A 22,418-nucleotide genomic window follows, 5' to 3' on the forward strand; every position below is an offset into this window, starting at 1 on the left:
AATTAATGGATGAGCTTCCGACTAACTATTCGCTTTTATAGGCCATTAGCGCCAGCTAATAATTGGCAGTTACATGCAAATGCAAATCGAATAATAGAAACTTGAGTGAATAGATATAGTATATATCGACGCCCACACCTGTCACCTCACTTTATGTAGATAGAACGATTTAGTGATTACCTCATTAACCGTTTCGGGCTATAATTTTCACTTTCAGTCAGTTAATCGGTCATTACACTGGAGGGTTTTAATTACAACTAAACGTTAAGGTGGTTTGCAACACGTTTTCAATGGGCTTAGATATGTGCCGATATTGACGTAAAACTTGTTTTTCATAATAAAACCCATTACCAAATTTGTTTCTTATTATAATACAAATCTTTATTTATAGCAATTTTTGTACACAACAATTTTTAAAATATTTGTATGTAGCTAGCTAGGAGATAATGGACTCCTCTGGACCTTTAGTTTACATTAAAAAGTGCAGCTTTAATGAAGAAGTTCTTAGGATAAACAGTACAAAATAAATACAAAGTACAAAGTGTCTTTTTTAAAACATTTGATAAATAATTACTCACACACATTCAATAAAAGAGACACAAAATGATATAAATTTTACAGGCAGATTTGAACCTATTTTGATAATTGATGTGGTTCGATTTACGCTCAGTTAATTTCACAGCCTTATTATTAATAGACTTTATAACTATTTGCTTTAATTAAAAGTGCTTTCGATTAGTGCTAATTTCGACGATCTCATGGATTTTGTTTTTTGTCTCTCTGCGCTTTTTAGTAAGTAGTGTTCATTATCCATTTTTGGTTTGCATTCAAATTAGAATTTAGTTATTGTGTTGCACTGATCCAAGGTCCTCTGGGAGGACCCCTTAAAAAAGAATACCCGAAGCAACAACGGACGCCAATCCATTCCACGCCAGCCAGACCGAATCGGAACTCGACCTGGTCGTAGAAAAATCTGCCACATTGTGTCCGTTGTCGAGTAGTTTGTTACGCCGGCGGCATTCACGGAGCCAATTGGAACGCCACCGCTAGCTGAGGATGACGTGCTGCCCCCCAGTTCCGTTTACATTGCTGCTTGGACAGCCGACCTCGTTGTTGTTGCTGTTCGTGAAACAAACCTCCTCACTGCCATCGGAATCAGTGCAGCACAGTAATGGCTACGCATCCTCACCGTCCATACCGTCAACGGCCTCCACCTCGTTTTCGGCACTCGTGGCAATCCTGCAAGGAAAGTTGTGGAAAAATTGTATAAATGATTGATGATTGATGTACAATGATGGGTGTATATGATGTTGTTTTAAGTGCAAGTCCCTCGTCAATGCAAAAGTAAGTTAAAATTAAATATTTATTTATTTTAAATGTACAAGCATGCCCTTCCTAGTTCACCAAATTTGTATATAAATTCAGAAAGTTTGCAAATTCTTTAACAACAACACTTAACGAGTTGATCCACGCAAGCTAGTCTCTCAGTTTTAAGGCTAAATAGACAAATATTTCAAAAAGCCTTCTTTTTATTTCAATTCATAGAATTTAATTTCAAACATAAACGCATTTACGCCAAGATAGTAATTTCTTACGACTACAGAAATACGAGTAAAGTTTTTTTAAATAGCACGATTTTATCATATAGCTCTTAAAGATCCGAAAATTAATAGAAAAATAATATATACTCATATAACTCGATTTACTTTTGTCGTCTGTAAAGTATGGATGAAATCAAATAAGTGACAGTATCTCAAAAAATAGTAGTAGTTATGGTTTGCGATTAGTACTTAAATAATAAATCAATAGTGTTAGCATTCAAAGTAATTATAAATTGATTATGAAAATATTGTGTATGCTCATAAAAAAAGCAAAATATTACAACAAGAAGCTTTCCCTATTTTAAAAAGAGTAGATCTTTTTTGATTGCTTTCTTTGAAAAACTTTTTAAATTTTGAATACAAAAAAAGATACTTGTGTTTAAACCTCTACTAATTTTTTTTTAATTTTTAGAAGTTCGCCTGGTTTTACTTAAATTTCTTATAGTTTGAATGCCATATCTGCTAAAATTGTCCCTTAATAATGACTAAATTATCTAATCGACAAAAATTAAATGAAAATATTGAACGTAAACTTAAGTTCACAATTCATACAAGGTTAGCCAAAACATACAGAAAAAATCACCTCATGAAATATCAAAAACATTAAAATTCACACGTAAACAAACAAGTTAAAAGCAAACAAAGTAAAAAACCACCGGCAAACACAAAAACGAAATTTGAATTTTTATTGTCTGGAAAGGAAAGTGGAAAGTTTTGTGAAATTTATTTATTTCTAGAGTTAATAAATATGTCTACATAAAATAACAATGATTTATACAAAGCTTCTAATATCAACATAATGTTTTCAGAAGATTAGTACGTACAATTCGACTACAAATAATCTAAAAATAACATCTATAGGGAAATACTTATAGTGCAGAACTTATTACCCTAAATTCTTTACAACATTTACATAAAGTTGGGCGCGAATTTGAAATTTTACAATCGATTTAGGAAATCTGACGAAATTTGACTTAAGACTATCTTAATTCGTTTCGTTGGGTGAGATTCTGATTTGGATTTGGAATGGAGTTTCTTGCGATTCCATTATCGTTAAGTGTCAGCTCGCTATGTACATTATTTGCAGGATCCAATCCAGAATTGATGTGGTAGTAGTTCGTTCACGTTGATGAGGCCCCAAGCAAAAAAAGAAAATAAGTTTTGACCAGCACAATTTTGGGCTTGGCACATTTCGGCCATGATATTTAAAGTCAAGTGAAAAAAATGGATTTTTATTTATTTCAATGGTCATGGCACGCGTTCTCTAATCGATTGAAATTTGGCAAACTCAATTAGTCTCGTTTTCGTTTTGCCTTCGATTATGTTTTGCATTGAAATTTTGCATATTATGCGCCATTCTTCAAAAATCAATTTGGAATAAATTTGATAAAATGTTTCGAAAAGTAATTTCAATTCGTTTGTATCAATGCCAAAAAATCCATTTCCACATAAAAAGAAAATAAAATTTTGTGGTCGTTGTGCACGTGTGTGTTCGAGTTTAAAATTGTTTTTGTGTGTGTCAATTTGAAAAGGTTGGTTGTTTTTGTAGTAGTTGTTGTTTTGTGTATTTGTTTCGCACATTTCAATTAGACACAAATGAATGGGAAACGGGAAATATCAATCAATCCAGTCGTATAGTCGACACCAAGTATAAGAGTAGGGTGTATGGTGTATAAGATAGTTCGGATAAAGAGGGACAGTGGTGAAACACACAGACAGTTACAGAGAGTACAGGGTTTCCGAGTACATATAATAAAAAAGAAATGTCATGAGACAATATTATTTGAAAATTAGCCACAAATTTGAAGTATTTTTGAATATTTTAGTGATGTTAAGATGATAAATGATCCACGCCCAAAGTGTTTTAATGCCCATTTAAAAAATTAACTTAAAATAGTCTATGGTGTATTATAACTAAGTCATAAAAATGTTAAGCTCTATAGATTAAAATTGCGATTAAAGAATGTTGAATTTTTCTTTACGTTTCATACGTAGTTATCTTTTGTGTAGTAAATCCTTTCAATTCCGATTATTTTCCATTTATCAAAAATACCAATTACCAATAAATTGAAAGACTTTTCAAGTAATACTTAGTGATAAATGCAACTTTATTTAACATGCTAAGCGCCAAAGCCTTATAAGTACATAATACCCATTGCTCGATAAAGCAATCAGTGGACTTACCAGAGACACTCTTACTATCTATAGGACCCCATCGTTGATGGGTAAATGCTTTCTATTTACAAACGTAGGTTCCCTAAAGGCATGCCTTAAAAATTCTAAGGGTTTCGTAGAGCTTTACTAGGTACTTGTTAGTAGTGTTAAGCGTGTGATTTAGTGTTAATATCACAAAGGTGTGTGTGGGGGAGTCTGGCCTGAATGAGTCACTTGGATGATTCAGTTAGGCACTTTCTCCGAGACGGTATCGAGACCTTTCACCGTGTTAGTAGCAGAATCGCCTACAACTAAGGTTACATCACTGTGAAGAATTGAGAGAAGAGAGCATAGCAAGATATGTTTTGGGAGTTTAGTTTCGGTTCAGAGATCGTAACCAGATGTAAATTAGTAGAGGTAGAGGTTTAGAGCTTACAGATGGGATAGGATTAGGATAAATTAGAAGTAGTAAAGCCAATTCAGTTGAAGAACAGTGCAAGAAGAAACTTAATCACAAGCTAAAGATTAGGAGAGATAGCTACTAAAGAAGGATATGCAGATTGAGACAGTTTGTGCAGTTGAGTGTGGTTTGGATGGTGATGTGGTTGGGTGAATTCAATCTGGAACATACCTGGCATACGTCGAGTTGGCGTTCTTTATCGAAAAGCTGTTCTGGCTCGGCAACACGAAGCGCTGAACCCACTGTAAATAGAAAATACCTTGAGTACCAGTAGATGAAGTAGGCATAAGCCCTGCAAAACCCCCAAGAACCATATGTGGTCAGTCACGTAAATTGATAAAGTCAGTCCATTGATGTCGGTATCAGTGATGCTTTAAAAAGTGTCAAAACAGTCGCCTAACTTGTGATTTGCTAATCCCTCTTGATAAGTGGCCCAAATGCTCACCCTACTGTTCACCAGGCGCTGATTGCCCATGCAAGCGGCCATGTGTATCACAAGGTATAGGTTAAAGAGTAAATATAGAATGGCAAATATACCTGCAATTAGATAGAGAAAAGGGAATCTATTAGCATCAGGATAAAATAAAAGGAACAATTGACTACTCACAGACTAGGGCCAGCAAACCGCCTTTTATTTCCATGTTCTCCACCTGCACTACGACAAAGTACAAATTAACGCCAATCACCACAATGGTCAGAAGTATAGAAACGATTTTGTTGCCCCTGTAAACACAGAAAATTAAAGATTGCCCGAGAATCAATTAAACGTTTTATATCACTCACAATCCATTGACAAACTCGCCCATAATGGCGGCACTCGAGGTGAATGCGATGGTGGGTATGGCAGCGAATGGCAGTTGGAGCGACATCACCGCGTTTAGGATGTCGTTCATGCTGGTCAAATCTTCCATCTTGCTGAACATGGCCAAACAGAAGGTGGGAATAATGGCAATGCAGCGAGTGACCAGCACGCGACACCAGCGCGGCCATTGCAGATTGAGGAATCCCTCCATGGAGAACTGACCCGCATAGGTGCCGGTCATGGTAGAGCTCTGACCCGCAGCCAGAATGCCAACCCCCCAAATGTACATGGCCACAGCACCAAAGGTGCAACCAAGGAAGAGTCCACCCTTGTACAGATCTGCATCGATTATGGCAGTTCCATTCTGATTGTCCACGAATGACATTTTGGCATCTTCGTACATTGACTTGTTGGTACATACATCAAGCTAGTGAATACAAAAAGGTAACCCTTAGTTTTAAATCAATTGTATCTCAAGATCCTCTACTCACCACATCTTTGTTCGTTTTACCATACATGCCGTGCGCAAACACAGCCACCACAAACAGATTAATGATAAAGGACACAAAAAGAGCTACGGAGGCCTCAATGAAGAAGTAGAAATTCGCCTCGCTTACTTTTTTAGGCTGGCGGCGATCTATATCGCGGGACTGTGAGGGAAAGCGTAGTTATTTAAACAAAAATTGTATGAAATATGTGGGATTCTTACCTTAACCAAGGCCGAATGGAGATAGAGATTGTGGGGCATAATAACAGCACCCACTACGCCCACCGCCTGCAGCAGCACGTTCGAATTGCAATCAGAGCACCAGGGCACAAACATCCCCTCAAGAACCTCTCCTTGATTGGGGGCTGACACAATATACTAAAATAAAATGAGCAATAAAAAATTAGTAAATAGTTTCGTGATAAAAGCGAAGTCGCCTAGGCTATCTCATTATTTTATAAAGGGATGACGGAAACAATTTACTTATTTGTGAAAAAACTCCCAGTATCCCCAGAGTTTATATATTTACATTGGTTTCCATTTTACTAATCGCAGAAAACCCCCAATGGATAATTGTAAAATTCAGCATTGTATAATCAAACTGATAAGGTCTGGCATTCTTTATCCCACATGGAATTGTTTGTCATTTCCGGCAGCATCATGTGCTTGGCCAGCGGCAGATAATGTCCCAGAACCCCCTGCTCATAGCCTCTTTAAAATGTGCAAGTGCAACTTATCTAATCATCTGGGTCTCTGACTGGGGCAGACAGCTCAAGTACACTTGCTTATTATCTGGGCTGTAAACATGACGCTGTCGTAAATTTAAGAGTAAATGAAGTTTGCTTAAGGGCTGGCTTCAACAAATTAGTAATATTACGAAAATACCCCTACCAAATGAAAATGTGCAATTTATAACCCTTTGACGAGGCATAACAAGAATACTGTTGAGTTCTTTTCAATTACGTTTGGGCACAATTGTTTAAACAAATTGTATTTGCACTCACGTCTGGCAATTTATTCTCATGACTACTTTATGGCGCAAAGCTAGGGGAATTTTCGCTGTTTTTGGGGATTGCTTTTAAAAATAAATTTGAGTACTTGTTTTTTAAGTCGTTTTGAACATACTTGATAGCCAAATGAGACAGCCATGATGGTGATGAGGGAACCAAACAGGAACTCCAGCTTGCGTAAACCGTATTTGTCCAGAAACAGGAACGTGAACGTGTCGACAATGGTGATCAGAACGCCGCCCCACAAAGGCACTCTACAAAGCAGGGGGAAAAACGGAATGAGTACCGGGTATTCACATATTACTCGCAATAGATTTGCTTACACTTTATTGGACAGCAAGTATATGGCGATGGCCGTGCCAATAACCTCCTGCATGTCGGAGCCAATAATAGCTATCTCTATCATTATCCAGAGGATCCAACGTGGCAGACGCTTGTACTGTCTGTAGCACATCTCGGCCAGATGCAGACCTGTCACCACACCCAGCCTGAAAGGGCAATCATTTTTAATTTGTTTGGGGGAACGTTGAGACCCACTCACCTTGCAGCCAAGCGTTGCATTAGTAGACCCAAGACAGTGGCCCAGAGCAAGACCCACAAGATCTTGTACTTCGCTGCCGCACCAGACTGCATATCGGATTCGATGTTGCCGGGATCCAAATATGCGATGGACATGAGAAAACCGGGTCCCGTGAAGGCCCACAGCTTGCGAAAGCTGAAAACCACCTGCAGAGTATAAGGTATCGGTTTAAGTTTGCCCAATTTGGTTATTTAAGTTAAACTCACATTTGTGCGTTCATCATCGGGTATGAGGACCTTCTCATCGCTGAAGTAGGCCTGCTTGGCGGCGGGTTTCAGATAGGTCGTCTCGTTGAGTATCTGTTGGTGGTGGAGATGGCTGCTCCGCTGACTGCCACCCGGGCCATCGCCTCCAGCGGTCTGCTCGTTATTCCTGTGGTAGGCCTCATTTGAAGACATGCTGCAATGGATAAATAAATTAGATTATACACATGCTCCTATTTCTGCTCACTGCCCTCCACCGACTGTTCTATGTTAATCTGTATTTTCTGTACGATTGTTTCACTTGCTAATAATTCTCACAATTTCCATTTAATTGAACATTTCCATGTGATTTCAGCTCAATTAGCATTATAAAAATGCAAACAAAAAATAAATCGATTTCACGCTATATAAGATTGAAATTTCTGAACCATATAACTTTTTGGCATTCGACATGCAAATATTATACTTCAAATAAATAAAATTTCATCCAAAGTCAAAGTAACACGTTTTGTATTTTCCCAAAACGAGCGGAAAAAAAATAAACTAGAAACAAAAATAATTCAAGAAGCATTTGCAGGAAAAATTGATAACGCATCCATAATAGAAATTCCATACTTTGTTCTTATATTAACTCGTAAGCCTTTTATGAGGAAATAAAACATAGGTTTATGACTCATATATACATACAGTGGCTCACAGCTTATTTGACCCACACCTAATTTTCAACATTAAACAGGTATAACTCCTGAACCATAAGAGATACGCATAAAAATAAGACGCAGAAAGGTTAACTGTTGTTTTAACTTCAAAAATATGTTTTCATTTATTTATTTTTGTAAGGATTATTTTGATTTAAGACAATAAAAACTAAAAATACTGCTTTTCAACGTCACAGCTTATTTGACCCAGTTCATCAAATTAATTTTAAAAAATTGCATAAAAATATTTTTTAACTTTTAGTATTTGGTATGACCGCCCTTTTGGTACACAACCATTTCAGTCGATTGGGAATAGATTCGACCAATTTTTTGAGGTTCCTGGGGTGATTTTGGCCCATTCTTCGAGTAAAGCCGTTTTCAAGTCATTTTTATTGGAAATTTTGCGCTCCCGAATTTTTAGTCCCGCAAAGCCCACAAATTCTCAATAACATTAAAATCGGGTGACTGAGCTGGAGGTTTCATTATATCGGGACAATTATATCCAGCCAATATTGAATAATACCCTACTTGTGCTTTGGGTCATTGTCTTGGTAGAACCAAAACCCTGTTTTATTCCCAATTTCTCAGCACTTTGGAGTAAATTATTCTAAAGGATATTAAGATAAACATTTTTATTCATTATGCTTTCAATAAATTTTAGGTTTCCGACTCCTGCTGCGGACTTACAGGCCCAAACCATAACGTGTCCGCCACCATGCTTAACGGTGGGTGGTTTTAGATGCACTTTGTCCTGCAGCTCTGTATTGGCTTTAGCGCCTATGGAGCATTTAGACCCAAAAATATTACGTCATTTTCGCTGATGAGTCAAAATTTAATATTTTTGGTCCGAGGACGTTCTTAGCTATGTCGTAAAGCCAATGACAGAGCTGCAGGACAAACATCTAAAACCCACCGTTAAGCATGACGGCGGACACGTTATGGTTTGGGCCTGTAAGTCCGCAGCAGGAGTCGGAAACCTAAAATTTATTGAAAGCATAATGAATAAAAATGTTTATCTTAATATCCATTTAGGAGTCAATTTACTCCAAAGTGCTGAGAAATCTGGGAATAAAACAGGGTTTTGGTTCTATCAAGACAATGACCCAAAGCATAAGTAGGGAATTATGTCAATATTGGCTCATTTATAATTGTCCCGAATATAATGAAATCTCCAGCCTGGTCTCCAGATTTTAATGTTATTGAGAATTTGTGGGCTTTGCGGGAAAATATCGGGAGCAGCAAAATTTCCAATCAAAATGACCTAAAAAACGGCTTTGCTCGAAGAATGGGCCAAAATCAGTCCCCAGGAACCTCAAAAAATTGGTCGAATCTATTCCCAATCGACTGAAGTCGATTGTTGGACCAAAAAGGGCGGACATACCAAATACTAAAAGTTAAAAAATCATTTTTAGTGCTTAATCTTTTAAAATTAATTTGATGAACTGGGTCAAATAAGCTGTGACATTGATAAAAGGCAGTTATTTTAGTTTTTATAGTTTAATTAATAAGTTCCTTGCTAGAAAAATAATTTAAAAACATAATTCTTAAATAAAAGTTAAAATACAGAGCTTAATTTCTGCGTTTTATTTTTATCCAGTACTCTCTTATGGTTCATGAGTTATACCTGTTTAATGTTGAAAATTAGGTGTGGGTCAAATAAGCTGTGAGCCACTGTATGTGCGCACAACAGTCCAGTAATTGAAATTCCTTTATGCAATTTACCACAGCGAATATTTATTGTACAAACACATTTGCATAAAGCAATCATTTAGATATGGCTTATTAAAATAACCAAAAAAATAACTACGAGACTATTGACCTGCAGATCGTTATGAATTTTTGGGTTCCGTTTATTTGATAAAAACAAATTACAAGTGCATTTTGTACGGGATGCTTGAGCAACCAAGAGCTCTTCAAAACCATATGTATTGTTAAAAAAAAGCGCCAAGTGGCTCACCTTGACAAGCGCTGCTGCCCCACTGATGCTATATATCTGCTATAAGGCTTTCCACATCGCTTCATCGATGACGGACGGAACGGAGCAAAACAAAGACAAAGAGCCCGAGAGCATCGGGCGATGTCTACTTAGATGTGGCATTTAATCGGGTTTATAGTATATGGCAAGCGAGTTGGCCAAATCAAGGCGCCATTAATGGAGCTTTAATTGTGCCTATTGCTAGGTGCAACTTTTTTGAGGCAAAGTGTAACGAATCGACGAAAGGTGTCTAGTTCATTGGAACATTATATATGTACATATGTCGCATCACGCTCTGTTTACCCAGTTGTATGGCAATACCCACGCCCCCAAAACAGAATTCAAGTCGATAAGCACATAATCAGCTACGTGTTCGTCTACCATTTTAGTACCAAATCAGATTCCGTAAATTTTAATAATTTTAAAGCAAAAAAAACCCAAATCTGCTACAATTTAAGGTCTATTGAGTGTCCATATTACCCATTTGCGTTGACAAAAATTCTGTTTATTTCGAGAAAATATATTTAAAACTGCGTACCATTTTGCGCAGTCAGCGTAAATAAACAAATTAATTTGTAGCAGCAAAAAAAAACACTTGGCAACAAAACAGAACATAATTCTAAACAAAGATAACAGTAATTCGAAAATAGAAGAGCTTACTTATCAGCAGCAGATTGTTAATTCGTTTGTTTTTTAAACTGTAATTATATGCTGTCTGTTGGGTTCTTAAAATTGTTTTTTATGGAAATGCGCAGGCAATAAAACGAAATTGCATGTAGGCAACTAAGCCATTGTCAGAGGATTTAAAAGTGCGAAACAATTGCTTTTACGGTTGAGAACTAATCTTAACAATAATATATCATTCACTTTGCCGGTTAAGGAAAGAGAGGGGGAGTTTTGGGAAAAATAGAGAGAGAGCGCACGTTTTTGTTATTAGCACACACCTGCGCACACTCACACACGCACGGGTAAAAACACGAAATATTGATGGAGATGTAAATTATTGGATAACATGGGCTAGCACCACTTCCTACAATTAAATGTGGCTTACTTGCAGCTGTGGGGATAACTAATTGAAGCGCTCGCTTTTATTATATCACTCAGAACACAAAGAAGCGGCGACTTGACACTTATTACTGCTTTTTAATGCATTTTCCGAGCTTTTTCTCGCGGACCAATTTACGAATTCGGTGACGTTGGACGGCACGACAAAGAAACAATAGCGACAACAAATTTGAAGAGGAGGCCACTTCGACTGCCAATTCTTGACTTAGTTAACGGCAATTGACGAGCGTACAGGCAATTTGTGCTCGCCCCCGAGCGCTGCTCTTTGTTTATTAATTTTCCTCGCAATATTTGTGATTCGGGCACCAGCTGCTTTCTTTTCACGCACACTTACACGCACAATTTCTTCCGCCGATGTGGCAACCTTCTCTCACTCTCTTCGTTTTGCCAAAATCTGGCAGCACCTGGCACTTCAGTAGTTTATGGGCCAAACTGAAGTTTTCGAGTGACTATAGCATTTAGCAGTAGCCGTCTATTTATTCGAGTTCACTTACTGATAGCAGCCACAGAGCGGGAGAGAGCGCGTGGGAGACAAAGAGAGAGTGAGAGAGAAGGGGATTTTTTGATAATGCCTCAGAATTCTTTTGAGTGGCCACAAATACCGCCTAAGATTTAAATTTGACATTTCAAATACCGGTTTGTCAAACGACTTCGCCAATTTCTCTCTTTTTTTCCCCCTTTCTCTTATCACTAACCACAGGTTATGGCTACCTTTAGTCGTGTGGGTATAGAGTTCCATTTAACGGACAATCAAACTTCAATTTTCTCCACGTTGCAACCAACACGCACACTTTATCGTAATACCCCTTGAAATTAAATTTATAAATCAACTTTATCACCTATATCTTGATTTTGTCTGGCAATTCTTCCGATTGCCATCCGTCTGCAATAATCACGAAAAACTTATCAAGTCGCCGCTTCTTTTGGGTTGTCGTTCAAATTTACAACTTATGTTTTTTTACTGATAAATCAGCACAATGCAAAGTTCTCTTTCTTTGTCGAACCCATATATGTACATATATACTTATGTATCACCATACCATGATTCATGGCGGTGGGTTCATGTATGTAACTTTTCATACACTTCCAGATTAAACTGCGTTTGGTAAGCGGCTGATAAGAAACACGTTCCTTTAAAGAAAGGCCTTGACAGTCCTACCCCATTTTAGAGCGAAATGTAGTAGGTTCTTATCATATACAAAATGTTAGATCCTCTGCGGTCCCATGGGGTAGAACTTCCTGCCCAAGTAACTCAATTTCCAGGATGAGTCATTTAATTAATTTCATATATCAAAAGTTGCCCCACCACCAAAAAGTTTTTCTTTAGGTTTTCCCTTGGGACCAATCAATTAAATGATTTAATCAGACTTTTAAATACAAATTGAAGCAAATGACTCCAACAATACAAAATCCAGACTCCACACTAATTAAATAACTAAGTTGTAAAATAAATCATTTTAGAAATAAATCAAAAACGGTTTTCCACATGTTATCAACAATAAATGTCTGTCCCACATATGTATGTCTGTGATGAGATTTGTGTGATTCAAATATATCTTAGGCCTAATGTAAAAACCCTTTTAGTTTTTAATTAACTTTATTATTTATGTATTTCTTTATCAAAAGAGCAGACTTTTTGTTGTGACTGTCTTCAACATTAGATCTCACCTGACGCGGGAAACTCTCGTAGACTTTATACAATTTAAAAAGATCAAAATAGTTACTTGTCACATTAAACTTCATAACTAACGTATAAAATGTGAAATGAGCATTATCTAAGTTTTGCCCACAAATCGCTGAAGTGAAACATAAATAGTTTGGCATATTTTCTTGGCAAAATATACGTGTTAAATACAAAGAATGTAAAATGCAGTAAATGATATATAAAATATGGAATACCTCGATTGGTTAAAATGCTAGTATAACAAATGACAATAATAATTTCAAACTCTAGCCGTTCGTTGCACATAATTTGGAAGGATAGGAAGGGAAACAAGATGGGAATGGGGCATGCGAAATGTATGGGTTAGTAGCGTATCGGTTTTATAATCCAACATCAGTATTATCGTTTTCGTTAGTAAGTAAATACAATTTGATTTTGTTCTATCGTGAATTTCAATTGGAAACATTTAGGAATTCTGCCCCACCACCTGCACATAGTTTGCAGGGAAGAGTCCGTAGCGGTTCTTGCACAATCCCCTCCACCAGCCATCGTCAATCTTTTCGATGTGGGTGATTACGTCATCCGGATCGAAGGATATCTCGTCGTCGTCCGCAGCCTGGTAATCGTAAAGGGCAATAGCATGTGTGCCGGTGTCCTCCAGGTAGTCGGCCAGATTGTCCGAGTTTGCATAGATGGCCTCATCGGATGCGTTTGCTCCGGCACTGGGAGCGACTGCTTCGGGAACCCCTCCGTTCGTGGGTGGCAGCGGAGAGGCGGCCTTAATCTCGGCCTGGTTCTGGTACAGCGGCTCCTCTTCGGCTACTGGCTCAGGATCGGCTTGTGGTTGGGGCTCGGGTTGGACTTGGGGCGTTGGCACGTGTACTGGAGATGGTGGCTCGCTTCTGGGAGGAGTGTCCACGGTTTCCACCTCAATCTGGGGCACAACATCCGGTGGCGGAGCTACAACCTTGGCCACTGGTGCTGGCTCTGGCTCAGGAGAAGGTGCAGCAACAGCCTCCACTGGAGCTGGAGTTGCAGCCGGCTCTTCTTTCACTTCTACTTTTACAGGCTGCGCCTTGGGAATGACTATGGGTTCCTTGCGTGCCGGTGGAGTCTCCGATACAGGCGACTGCATCTGGTTAAATGCACTGATGGCGTTGCCAATGCCTCCAGTCCGACCTGTCTGGATGGCCGCTCTACTGCCCTTGGGCGGGGGCGTGTCCGTCGAGGTACGGGGAGTGTTCTCAGCCACTGTCTTCTTGGCAGCCTCCTCGCGATCCCTCTTGTCCTTGGCCTCGCGGAGGCGTTTCTGCTCCTCTGCCCGCTTACGCGACTCCTCCTCGGAGTTCTTGGCCAGGTTCTCAAACTTGGCGCGCAGATTAGATGGCTTGGCTCCTTCGATCACGGGCTTGACCTTGTGATCAACCTGACTGGCATGCTTCTGCGGGGCCTCGATGTGGTCCCAGCCCACGGCGGACTTGTCCTTGCGATCCTCCTGTACGCCAAACTTGCCCCCAAAGCCCTTGGAGTAATCTGTGAAGGTTAGTTATGAAAAGTTATGGAAATACCTCGTTCATAAGGTAGCTTACCCTTCTGGGACTCGTGCTTCTCCACCTTCTCGATATGATCCCAGCCCACGGCCGATTTGTCCACACGATCCGACTGCACGCCGAACTTGCCTCCAAAACCAGTGGCGTAGTCCTTCTGGGAGGCGTGCTTTTCCACCTTCTCGATGTGGTCCCAGCCCACGGCTGACTTGTCCCTGCGATCCTCCTGCACGCCGAACTTTCCCCCGAATCCATCGCTGTAGTCCTTCTGCGAAGCGTGCTTGACCACCTTGCCCTGGTAGTCATGGCCCACGGCCGACTTGTCCATACGGTCCTTTTCGACGCCAAATTTGCCACCGTAGCCGTATCCAGCGTTTTGATCCTTCAGCAGCTGCTTCTTCTTGTCCAGATCGGCCTGCTCCGTCTCTTCGCGCAGCTTGTCCATGCTACAATTGGAAACAATGAACCTGAGATTGAAATTCATCAGAAAATCGGTGACTCACTCTATAGTGCCGGCGGTGCGACCGCTGCCGTCGATGGTCTTCGATCCCCAGCGCTGTTCCTGCTCGCTGACATCGTTCACGAAGTCCGGATCCGTCTCCCAGTCATCGTCCTCGGCGGAGGCGGCACTGGAGGCTTGGATCTGGTGACCGGCACTTGCCTTCCACATTCTGTTTACGTGCTTCTGGTTACTGTCTACTCGCTTATTCTTATCTGCTGGGTAGATAAACACCATAACGAGTGTGAGTGGTCGGGGCAGGTTTTTTGGGGCGCTCCTCATCCGATTCGTGGCCAAGATAACAAGTAACAAAACACCGAAGAAGGGAGGGGCCGACGCCGGATCGAGAGTAAGGCGCCTGTGGCGCGATGGAGGTATATACTCACTTCCCGGTGACGAACTGCAATGGAAACTGCTGAATTGGTAGTGCTGGAGCTTTCTAATGTCTTTAAATTTCTGGGCGGAGAAAGGGGTCCAAGCAATTGATTCATAAAGACAAAACCATCAAACGGGAAACAACAAAGCTGAAATCACACTGGTCACACCGACCGCAAAAAAGTAAAACGAATATACTAAAGCCGACAGTATATATAAATATACTTTTTATACTATTTTATTTTTCAAATATGAATACCCCAAATGATCTAGTGTTTTTCGGTTGAAAAATGGGCAGCACTGGTTATAGTATCGTTATATCCAAAGCATTCCGGTTAGCTAATACTCCACTGGAAATCAAACATAGCTGGATACACAAAACCGATTCTTTGCAAAAACACTAATCAAAAATATATCGAGCAAATTATAGGAAATTATTTGAATTTTAGCCGTTACAAATATTTTGGACTTACACTGAAATTGTACAGTAGTATCTATACCTATACGCCCTATTGTATGTTACACAAAGAATACAGCCGTAAAAGACATGAACATTCATATATTCGTTTTAATGTCAATATATTTGGTTCAGTAATATTTTATTTTATTTGGGCTTTACCCAAAACGCAAATACATATTTTGAATTTCTCTTCATCCTTTTCGACTTTCTGAATTTTTTTCTGAACGAATATAAACAACAAATTATAAATTCATATTTAATTTTAATTCGTTTCCTTTGTTCTTTGGTAATTTTACATATTCAAACAAATATTAGTTCCTTTTACATTATTAACAATTTATTCAGGAATGTCAAACTATATCAATTTTTTTAGTTTCTAAGTGAGTAAACCTTTGCTTAAACCATGCTTTTGTATTCACATATCTACATATGCATCACTAATGCTTTATTTTGAAATAAAAGACGTAATCAATTTATATTTCACAAAGTCATTATTATCACTGTGCAAATATTTGTACTCCCATATTGCCTTTTCGTCATAGTTGATGTCTCAACAGCTTCCAATGGTGAATCATATTAGTTCTCGCCACTCTTAAGAGGCACAGGTGTTTTTATAAGGCCCAATCTATTAATCTATTAATTGTTACCAACCATTAAATATTTGAATTTTTACGTTACTTTTCACTCCCTCTAGAAACCTCTCAACCCCACAAATAAACACTCTCCCGCTCTTTTGGATCTCAATCGCCGGCTTTTCGCTTCCAATCACTTTCCAACGAGAGAGCGCCAGTATAAAATCGGAGGTTGGAGCGCAAAAAGCCATAGTATTCACATAGAGTAAAAATAATTTCTTAATATAGTTTCTGAATATAGTTTCTTACTCTATGGTTTACGTGTATAATTTTGTTTTGGATTTATTAATCAATATAATTTAAATATGACGAACCTACAACGCTGGCTATTTTACGCATAGCTATTTGCAGTGCCCTATCTTTCAATTTGTTTGGGAACAGTGCAAACGCAATTTACAAACAAGTATTTTCTGCACATTCAACTTCTGCCTCTTCTACTTTTCGTGATTTTCGGCGTAAGTTCTTGATAACAAAGCCGCTGATAACACCTGTTACTAATTATTATGATTGTACCCTCAGATCTATTCCGTTTGGACAGTTCTATATAGAACTCTCACTTTTAACGACTGTGTCGAGGCCGCCAAGGAACTTCAGGATGAGATTCTGGAGGCACGCAAGGATTTCATAGCCAAGGGATTTCGGTTTCGCGACTAAAGAACAGGGATTTCAACGTCCCAGGACATGTGCATGTTAATCTGTAATTCCATTATTTATAAAAAATCACGCAACTGTACTCTAGACCACTTTTTATGTGGGCGGACGGCCTGTAAGGGTTGATTTCCCCAGGTGCCGAAAGTTTGAAACAAAAATATTCGGAGGTTTTGTAAGGAATAGCTAAGAACATTCTTATGGAATCAAAAAAAATCAAATAATTAAATTAAAGATGAACAGTAAAATTTCTTTTCTTTTTTTTCCTCTTAAACATTGAGCAGAATTTTTAATTTCAAAAATTTTAGACAAAATTATTTCCGATTTGAAAAACCTATCTTCTTGAAACGAATAAAGGGGGCGCAAAAAATATTTTTGATTTATAACAATCAACTAAATTTAATACAGTCTTTAAGTTATTTCATTATAGAATTTTGAATTTATTTGAAAATCTTATAATTTTTCGTATATCTTCATAACCTTATTGCTTATAAAGCGTAATACAGCCGACCTTAGAAAGTTTTTTTTAGATTAAATATAATCGGTTTACTACATCACAAATAAGATACAACTATATACATAAGCCAGAAATAAGATCGGATTCAAAGATGTTAAAAATATCTCCTGATATACTTAGCTTAAATTGTGAACTCCATCTCTGACTGGAATAAAACTCGATCGAGAGTCTGGAATATTGATGTGCACACGTACGACCTATCAAGCCCAGCCCAAAATGTGCAGGCAGGTCTCTTTCTCTGCCGCTGCCGTTCCAGTCTGGAAATCCGCTGGGGGACTGGGGGTCTTCCACGCCAAGCTCTCTCTAACAAACAACAGTTCGCGTTTATCCGCCAAACCGCTCGCATCACGACTGCCGCTCTTAAGGTGTTCAGACATATATATATATATATATAACCACATATATACATATATAACAAAAGGAAATAATTTCAAAAGTCTCAGAACAACAAGAAGCCAGAATATGAGTCACAAAATCGCTGTGGTGTGCCTCCTGATGAGCTGTTTCATTGCCTCGGCTTATAGTGCGGCTAAGGTGAGTTACCGGCTTAGGAAAAAACCTACAAAATGACATACACAGAAATCATTGCTTAAATCATTACACAACAGCAAAGTGTGTCAGGGGCGCCGAAAAAATAGCATTTACCATCTAGACGTAAATACGTGATTAAATTGAAAAACTAAATAGCATATGAAAAAACCGATCCACTGAAGAGCTGCACCCTTTTTGTAGCAGCAACAAGTGGCATTTCGAGAGTTTAACGAACTGCTGCCAAGTCGGAAAATGCCGCACTGGAAAAGCATAGAGCATAGTTGACATTATAAATAAGCCAAAGAGCGCCCTGTTGCTCTGTTGTTATTTTCATTTGGGTACAAGAACCGGTTCTGAGACCAGTTTCGGTTTCTCATAGCGGGAACCCAACTGCAACTTCATTCTGCACAAAGAACAAATTATAGAGATACACACATAGACTCGAATAAAGTCTTTTAAATAAACCTAATGACTTAAAAAAAAAAAAATCAAGAATATGATAAACTAAAACAATGTTTGCAATTACAAGACGATATTATTACAGACCTTACCCAAACAAGTAAAAAAAAAAATATATTATCAATACACTAAAATTACTAGCATAACTTATATAGCTACATATAGACTTAGTAATCTAATTTCAAACAAAAAATACCATAAAATTATTCGCATTGAATAGGTAATAATTACTTTACTTTAAAACTCTGGACTAAATATTTTATTTTCTAGAAACACGAAATTAAAGATAATGTCTTTAAATTGTTCGTTCAATAGGTTATTTGATACATTGATTCCATTTACCTTGCACAGAATTACTCACATCACTGCTTATATATTTAAATATATTTTATATCTCTTCCAAGATCTTAATAAATTTTTTTCTGTGCACCTTGATATGATACATACATACATATTTACTGAGTGGTGGCCGCTTCTGTTGTTGTTTAGATCGAGAAGAATGGCAGCTACTTCCATCGATGTGTCAGCAGCTTTTATATAACTTCAACTCCAGCACAAACAATTTGCATTCGTGTATATAAACGCCCGTACACATTTGTGATGATTTTATTTATTTTGCCCAAGCATTTTCAATTGTTTAGTCGTTTGCGCATTAGTCACGAGCTGTATACAACGATTAGAATAAAATGTATTTTTTTTCTGCTGGGATCGGGGTTGCATCAATTTGTTCAGATTTATCTATACTCAGTTGTAATTTGAACTAAAATAATCAACTAAAATTACAATAAACTAGTATAATTTGTTTGTTTAACCACCAAGCTAACGTAGATCAGGTGCTGACCCATAAATAAACAGTTTTGTCACAAGCACGAACGTTGGAATTAAAAACTTTTGAAGACCCTAAAACATAGAATACTTTATTAAAACTTAATCGTAGCTTGTTTACTGGAAAATACTAGTTTTAAAAGTAATCCCCTAAGAAGATTGTGAGACCAACTGACAAAGTTTGATGAATAACAGACATAACGCCTTGTCTTAGAAATTTTGTTTAATAAATTTTGTGTCATTTTGAAATTCAATTAAATTGGGAGAGTAAACAAGAGATATCAAAGTACATGTTTAAACCCGTATTCATTCATGAATAACAGAAATAACGCTGAAATCGACCTTTTCGCCTTCTTTTATAAATTTTGTTGAATAAAAATTGCGACATTTTGAAATTCAATTAAATTGGGGGAGTAAACAAGAGATATCAAAACACGTGTTTAAACCCCTATTCATATAGCAATGTGCTGTAGGCACCAGTTAATTACTAAAAGAACACAAATATGGAAACGAAAATATAAAACATTTGGGCAATTATTTGTATTTAAATTATAAAATACAATTTATTGTTTTTTTATGATAAGCTATTAAATCTACATTTTGAATTACCTCCAGATTTATTAGATACCTTATACATTTATTTTCTTTATCTATTACTATCGTATGCATACCGGTTCAAGCTCAACAATATTTTGGCTTGTTGATTGGAGCATGTGGCTGTTGTCCCCAATTGATAAACAAAGAGTAACAATATTTGGACCCTGTCCATTCAGCCGCATGTGATTTGCATGGCTCAGCTTGGCTGCACACTCGAAAAATGCAAATTAGAAAATGCACCCTCAATCAAAATTTAAACGAGTGCACCCATTTCCTCATCAGAAAAAATGAGTTAGCAGTTGAAATATATTACAGTTTATGATTTGTATGTTATTTCTATAAATTTAAATAAAGTAAATTATATTATTCAAAAATAGAAACATTTTACTATAAACTTTCCCATTATACCTATATATTAGTATAATCGAAATAATCAAAATAGATTTTGAAATCTTCTAAAAAATTAAATTACATATTTTACCACATGTTTGTTCCATTTTGCAGGTACCCATCTCCATCTACTACGAGTCCTTGTGTCCGGACAGCGCCAAGTTCATTACGGAGCAGTTGTACCCGGCGGCGAAGGGAGAGCTGCGCGATATGGTGGAACTCACCTTCGTGCCGTTCGGAAAGTCTCAGGTGAGTGGCCTCCGGCCCCAAATATCGGTAGGACAATGGCTCATTTGCATGGCTCGTTTCCCTGCTCCTTCCCCAGTTCTTCACCCAGGGCTCCGAGGTGACGTTCACATGCCACCACGGTCCGAACGAGTGCTATGGCAACAAGGTGCATGCCTGCGCCATCGAACACATACAGGCCAACTCCTACGAGGTGGAATTCACCCGCGAGTCCCTCACGTTAGACTTCATTAACTGCCTGATGAAGGCGGGCAAGAACTTCCCGGACAACGTCTATCCCGGCCAGCGGTGTGCCTCGGAGAACCACATCAACAGCTGGGAGAACATCAAGACCTGCGCCAACTCCACCGAGGGCAGCAACCTCCTCCGTAAGGCCGGTGAAACCACCAAGCGACTCAAGGAGCCGCTGACCAGCGTGCCCACCATTCTATTCAACGAGGTTAGTAATTTGCAGTAGATTAAGAAATAAATTAATGGAAATGTTGACCTCTTGTGATATTTCGAGTAAGAAAATACTGATTACCCCGCTGTTTGGTCAAAGAAGACACTTAAATTTATTACATATTTTTTAGAAATTATGATATTTTTCACAAAGAGAATTTTTAAACGCACATTTCTCTACCTATAAAATAGTAATGGGGTAAACTAGTGTACCCAAATTTCTCTAAAATATTTTTGCAATTACTAAAATATAAATTTGTTTTCTGATTGCAGCAATTCGACAAGAATGTTAATGAACGCGCCCAGGTGAACTTTATTGGCACCATCTGCAAATACGTATCCGCCCCGCAGCCCCGCATCTGCAACCAGCACAATGGAGCCACTTCATCCTTGGCCAGCGTAAGCGCCGTCCTTGGCTCCCTGCTGGGTCTTTGGTTTATCCGCGCCTTCTACTAAGCTGTCTCTGATTTTCCCACAAAACTCTTCCAACTATTCTCACAACTCTGGCAATCGCGAATCTCAAGATCTTGTGCATTGTTTTATTCCTTAACTTTTTATTGGTATGCTTTTAGGCCAATTGAAACTCAAGCCGTCCGCAGCTAGAATATGTGTATCAGAGATCAAATTAGTTTTTCCAGAGCTGATTCAAATGTAACATTTTAATAAAGTTAAAAATAAAAAACTTAGTGTGTTTGTTCTTTTATTTGTTTAATAGCTTTCAGATTGCATTTACATCTAAGTTGCCAATACTAACTGGTAAAAACCGATGGAAAATCAGTTTGATCGGGGATTGCACCACCCATTGGTAGAGTAAAATCAGCAAGAATATATTCAATTACTTGAAATTTGATTTATTTAATTTTGTCTATTAAATCGATTGAATGGGTCAACAGGTACAGCAGTCAAGTCCTGTTTACTTCTTCTTGAGGAAGGAGCTGACCACAGCCGGAGCAGCGTAGGTGGTGATGGGGGCGGCGAAGGCGGGTCCTGCGGCATAGCTGGTCACCGGAGCGGTATAAGCTGGAGCACTGTAGGCGGTGTAAGCGGGAGCAGCGGCAGCGTATGTGGAGTAGGCGGGAGCGGCATAGGTGGCCACTGGAGCGGAGTAGGCCAAAGGAGCAGCGGCGGAGTAGGTGGCGGCATAGGCTGGAGCAGCGGCATAGGTGGCCACTGGAGAGGCGAGGTAACCAGCCTGGGCGGCGGCAATGCAGAGAGCCAAGCAAATGAGGAACTTCATGTTGATTTGGTTGTTTGGGTTTGTTGGTTTGTCAGTAACTGATGCTATTACCAATATTTCTCAGCCATTTTATAGGACTATTGTCACCAGCACTTTGTCAAACGGGTTTCGTTTCCGAATATAAAAATCATAATTAGAACACAATTGTGTCCGCATTGAGCTTTCTCGTTATTTCTCGGTAATATTCGTTGAACGCGGAAGCTGCGCCTCGGATTTTACCAACCAGCGGCGTATCTAATGGATTACTCTTTTTCAGTTTGCGCTTGAGCAGATGGCGAACACTGATCTTGTTATCTTTGGTCACTATTTGGTATTG

At 38.6% G+C, this 22,418-nt stretch overlaps 4 protein-coding genes and 1 pseudogene across 8 annotated transcripts; 2 read left to right on the top strand and 3 right to left on the bottom strand.

The window, feature by feature from the left end:
- Positions 1-355: 355 nt before the first annotated feature.
- On the bottom strand, positions 356-11,471 carry LOC108047883 (protein Malvolio). 4 transcript variants are annotated; one of them, XM_017128291.2, is made up of 12 exons: positions 11,370-11,471; positions 7,301-7,493; positions 7,056-7,240; positions 6,838-7,002; positions 6,630-6,768; positions 5,727-5,882; positions 5,509-5,667; positions 4,999-5,444; positions 4,823-4,938; positions 4,661-4,752; positions 4,387-4,457; positions 356-1,239 (listed from the first exon to the last, which is right to left on the bottom strand). In XM_017128291.2, the coding sequence occupies exons 2-12, from the start codon at positions 7,490-7,492 to the stop codon at positions 1,176-1,178; spliced, it is 1,785 nt and encodes a 594-aa protein (XP_016983780.1). In that variant the 5' UTR covers position 7,493; positions 11,370-11,471; the 3' UTR covers positions 356-1,175. The 4 variants fall into 4 exon arrangements, with proteins under 4 accessions (XP_016983780.1, XP_016983776.1, XP_016983779.1 ...); XM_017128287.2 differs by lacking the exon at positions 356-1,239 and adding an exon at positions 2,314-2,669; XM_017128290.2 differs by lacking the exon at positions 356-1,239 and adding an exon at positions 2,687-2,959.
- Positions 11,472-12,613: 1,142 nt separating this feature from the next.
- Positions 12,614-15,292, bottom strand: LOC108047884 (hematopoietic lineage cell-specific protein). Of its 2 annotated transcripts, none has more exons than XM_017128293.2 (4): positions 15,131-15,292; positions 14,749-14,959; positions 14,288-14,691; positions 12,614-14,231 (listed from the first exon to the last, which is right to left on the bottom strand). In XM_017128293.2, exons 2-4 carry the CDS (start codon positions 14,913-14,915, stop codon positions 13,165-13,167), a joined length of 1,638 nt encoding a protein of 545 aa, XP_016983782.1. In that variant the 5' UTR covers positions 14,916-14,959; positions 15,131-15,292; the 3' UTR covers positions 12,614-13,164. The 2 variants fall into 2 exon arrangements, with proteins under 2 accessions (XP_016983782.1, XP_016983781.1); XM_017128292.2 differs by having other exon boundaries at positions 14,749-14,962.
- Positions 15,293-16,377: 1,085 nt separating this feature from the next.
- LOC108047885 lies at positions 16,378-17,821 on the top strand (annotated as a pseudogene).
- LOC108047909 (GILT-like protein 1) lies at positions 17,693-21,551 on the top strand. Its single transcript, XM_017128326.2, has 4 exons — positions 17,693-17,910; positions 20,293-20,427; positions 20,504-20,863; positions 21,139-21,551. Exons 1-4 carry the CDS (start codon positions 17,839-17,841, stop codon positions 21,319-21,321), a joined length of 750 nt encoding a protein of 249 aa, XP_016983815.1. The 5' UTR covers positions 17,693-17,838; the 3' UTR covers positions 21,322-21,551.
- A 99-nt stretch (positions 21,552-21,650) lies between these two features.
- On the bottom strand, positions 21,651-22,130 carry LOC108047910 (cuticle protein 16.5). The gene has a single exon (XM_017128327.2). The coding sequence runs from the start codon at positions 22,100-22,102 to the stop codon at positions 21,779-21,781; it is 324 nt and encodes a 107-aa protein (XP_016983816.1). The 5' UTR covers positions 22,103-22,130; the 3' UTR covers positions 21,651-21,778.
- Positions 22,131-22,418: the final 288 nt, after the last annotated feature.

This window comes from Drosophila rhopaloa, unplaced genomic scaffold, assembly GCF_018152115.1.
Source record: "Drosophila rhopaloa isolate 14029-0021.01 unplaced genomic scaffold, ASM1815211v1 contig_178, whole genome shotgun sequence".
Classification (NCBI taxonomy): Eukaryota; Metazoa; Arthropoda; class Insecta; order Diptera; family Drosophilidae; genus Drosophila; species Drosophila rhopaloa.